This window comes from Hyperoodon ampullatus (assembly GCF_949752795.1).
Source record: "Hyperoodon ampullatus genome assembly, chromosome: 4".
Classification (NCBI taxonomy): Eukaryota; Metazoa; Chordata; class Mammalia; order Artiodactyla; family Ziphiidae; genus Hyperoodon; species Hyperoodon ampullatus.
In genome coordinates, this window is record NC_136917.1 from 171,320,324 (window position 1) to 171,324,380 (window position 4,057).

At 48.4% G+C, this 4,057-nt stretch overlaps 1 protein-coding gene across 1 annotated transcript; it reads left to right on the forward strand.

Annotated features, from left to right (window-relative positions):
- Nucleotides 1–238: 238 nt before the first annotated feature.
- Nucleotides 239–697, forward strand: LOC307051338 (inosine triphosphate pyrophosphatase-like; the record flags this gene model as incomplete). Its single annotated transcript, XM_079701628.1, has 1 exon — nt 239–697. The coding sequence occupies one exon, from the start codon at nt 239–241 to the stop codon at nt 695–697; it is 459 nt and encodes a 152-aa protein (XP_079557754.1).
- Between the last annotated feature and the right edge of the window lie 3,360 nt (nt 698–4,057).

Sequence of the window (4,057 nt, forward strand, 5' to 3'; positions counted from 1 at the left end):
TAAGGGCTTCAATGTATGGATTTCGGGAGCACCATTCGGTCCATAACATGAAGGAACTGGACATGATGCTGGGGTCCCTTTTAGAGGACATTGAACATCTCAGCTAGGAGTCTGTCTTTTATCTCAATAAGCAGTTGTAATCAGACTCGATCCCTAAGATAATTAGTGGGTAGATTATACATAGGTCTAATGGGGGGTTAGACTGAAATGAGAGACAGATTAAGAAGATGCCTCCTGAATGGCAGCCTCCTTCTCGGGGAAGAAGATCGTGTTTGTCACGGGGAGCGCCAAGAAGCTGGAGGAGGTCATTCAGATCCTAGGAGATAAGTTTCCATGCACTTTGGTGGCACAGAAGATTGACCTGCCAGAGTACCAAGGAGAGCCTGATGAGATTTCCATTCGGAAGTGTCAGGAGGCAGCTCGCCAGGTGCAGGGCCCTGTACTGGTGGAAGACACCTGTCTGTGCTTCAACGCCCTTGGGGGACTCTCTGGCCCCTACATAAAGTGGTTTCTGGAGAAGTTAAAGCCTGAAGGTCTCCACCAGCTCCTGGCTGGGTTCCAAGACAAGTCGGCCTATGCACTCTGCACGTTCGCGCTCAGCACTGGGGACCCAAGCGAGCCTGTGCGCCTCTTCAGGGGCCGGACCTCGGTGCGTACCCATGCTCGTTCCCCCGCGTGCCGCCAGAGGGCGCTGTGACTCACGGTGATGCTGCAGGACTGTGGTGGGGAGGGTGCGCCCCTGGGTACCACAGCTAGAAGTGCTGTCAATCCCGAAACTTATTTGACCCCTGAGTCTGGTGTTTGGAAAGGCACAATGGCTTACAGCTGTTGGGGCCTGGTATACCCAGAGCTCTGCAGTGTATGCTCTCCTGAGAAGCAGATGTGGAAACTGAAGGTGACAACTCCTAGAGCTACATCTATAGCCCAGACTTCTCCAAGCTTGAATCTCCTCATCCCACTGCTGAGGCAACAGCTTCCCTTGAACATCTCACAGCCTTTCCAACTTTCTTTGTTCATATAGAATCTTCCTTCTCCCCCCAACTCATTCCTTTCAAAACTGCCCTTCAGTGCCCCCATGCTTACCTATCAGACCGTAGGTTCAGCTGCTTCTCACAGGGTCCAGACCACCCTCTGGGCTGGCCTGCTCTCTGCCCTGCCCCAGCCCATCCGTCCCCTCCCCGTGGCAGGAGTGTACCTTCAGGCACATCATTTCTCTGCTTTGTCCTTTCTGCTCAGGATAAAATCCAGAGTCCCACCACAGCTCCCATAGCCCTATGCCAGTGGCTCCACAGGGACTGTCCACAGATGTTTTACTTTACGCTCCCTGATTAGATTTTTAACTTTTGTGGTGAAAAAACAGGTAACAGAAATTACCATCTTCATTTTTAAGTGTACAATACAATAGTGTACACTGTTGTGCACCAGATCTCTAGAGCTTTCTCATCTTGCAGAATTGAAACTATGCCCATTGAATAACGACTCCGCCTTCCCCTCATCTCCGCAGCACCTGGCAACCACCATTCTACTTTCTGTTGCTAAGAGTTCCGCTACCTCAGATACGTCATATAGGTGGAATCCTGCAGTGTTTTTTTTTTTGTGACTGGCTTATCTCACTTAGCGTAATGTCCTCAAGTTTCATCCATGTTGTAGCATGTGACAGGATCTCCTTTGTTAAGGCTGAATAATATTCCATTGTATATGTATACCACTTTTTCCTTTATCCGTTTACAGGCATACCTCGTTTTATTGAGCTTCACAGATATTATGTTTTTACAAATTGAAAGTTTGTGGCAATCCTGCATTGTCAGATGATGGTTAACATTTTTAGCAATTAAGTATTTTTAAATTAAGGTATGTACTTTTTTTTAGACATAATGCTATTGCACACTTAATAGATTACAATATAGTGTAAACATAACTTTTATATGCAGTAGGAAACCAAAAATTTCATGTGACTTGCTTTATTGCGATAATTGCCTGATTGCAGTGGTCTGGAACTGAACCCACAATATCTCCGAGGTCTGCCTGTGTTCATTGATGAACACTTGCATGGCTTCCACTTTTTGGCTCGTAATGCTGCTATGAACGTGGGTGTGCAAATATCTCTTCAAGATCCTGTTTTCATTCTTTTGGATATATATCCAGAAATGGGATTGCTGGATCATAAAAAAAAAAAAAAGATGCCTCCTTTTAGTCCTATGTTTAGTGTTGCTGAATGGAAATCACAAAGATTCAAGTTAGGTTAGCAGACGTGTCTTCTAGTTGGCAACCCTGCTACTGGGTCTAGTGACCTTGCCAGCCTCTAAGATCCCCCGAGGAGCATCTGGGGATGCAAGGCCTCTGTGCAGCCAAGCCAGCATGTGCAGGAGCCACTGACACAGGAACCAGGGATTTAGGTTCATGGCAGAAAAAAGTTCTAGCAGTTTGTGAGGCTGAGGCACTAAGCCGGATGGAGCTGGACCCCAGGAAGACCCTGGCATGGTGTTGGGTTGGGCCTGGTGACTGGGGGCGGCCTGGATCGGTTGTGAGAATCCCCCGTGGAGCTGCACTGCAGTCCTTTGCTGACTCCAGCTTCTCCTGGTTCCATTGGAGTCCTCACCCCATTCCCCCTCCTCCTCCAGGGGCCCCTCATGCTCCCTGGCTTCATTCGACCACAAAGACAGGTATTCTCTCTGCACAGAAGGAAGAAATACGCTTGTTTACAGCCTCGTTGGCACAGGGCTGCAGCAAACCCAATCCTGTTTCTGAGGGATGTGTAATTAGTGCCCATTTTGGCAGCAGGCTTCCTAGCACTGATTAAAAGCACTGGAGGTGATGGTGAGAATTAGCAGGCTTTTCTCTTACCCTCTCCCAGAGCTGCTCATTAAAGATGTTGGGAGAAACCAACTGCTGTCAAAATCCTGGATGTATGACACAGGATCGGGGACAACTGAGAGTCCTTTCAGCTTGCACTAATGGGGGAATTATGAGACTGACATTTGGAATCTTCTGATTCACTCTGAGATTCACTCACCCAACTACTTGCAGTCTGATGGCCGGAACCAGCCAGCCTGCTCTAAATCAGGCTGTCTGTATTTTTGCTTCCACCTTTGCCTCCTTAGGTACTGTATGTTTTCTTACCATCTAAAAATACTTAGGGCTTCCCTGGTGGTGCAGTGGTTGAGAGTCCGCCTGCCGATGCAGGGGACACGGGTTCGTGCCCTGGTCTGGGAGGATCCCACATGCCGTGGAGCCGCTGGGCCCGTGAGCCATGGCCGCTGGGCCTGTGCGTCCGGAGCCTGTGCTCCACAAGAGGGAGAGGCCACAACAGTGAGAGGCCCGCGTACCACAAAAAATAAATAAATAAATAAATAAATAAATAAATAAATAAAAATAAAAATACTTAAATATATCATATCGTTGTAGGGAATTTAGTTGTTTAGTAATATGCAAATAGCATCTGAGTATGGTTATAAAACTTGCAGAAATTAGAGGTGAAACCTGTAATTAAAGTAGAAATATACATTCATCTAATATATTGACATAAGTAAACATAAACACGGGTTCTAGAAGACACCATGACCAAGATGCAATAGTTAGTCTTTTCTACTGTTTTTGCTCCGACAGTAAATTGGATGACTGGCACATGTACGGCACTAGGGAGAACACCATCTTCATTAGCGTGGAGGATAAGTTAACAGGCATGCAGCGATAGATCAGAGCACGCTACGGCGCGTGAGGAAATGTTTAGTGTGGTGACGCAGCCTGTGTGGGCTGCAGGCATCCGGGTCCCTGGACGGGGAGGAAGGAGGGAGGCATTGCAGCCAGGAGGATGCTGTGAACAAAGTGGCAATGTGATGATACTGGGAGCGAGGGATGGGGCTGTGGAGGACATGGGGGCTTCCTTCTGGCAATAAGGGGACAGGCAGAGGGAAGGGGGGCTGAAGTCCAGAGAGCCTGGAGCTCAGGGGATGCTGAGGTCGTTCAGTGCAGGAAGAGGTCAGGGATCTGAACTGCAGGGGTGACAGGGGCGTGGGGGGGAAGGGACAGGTGACATGCACTTCGTAGGGAGAGTCAA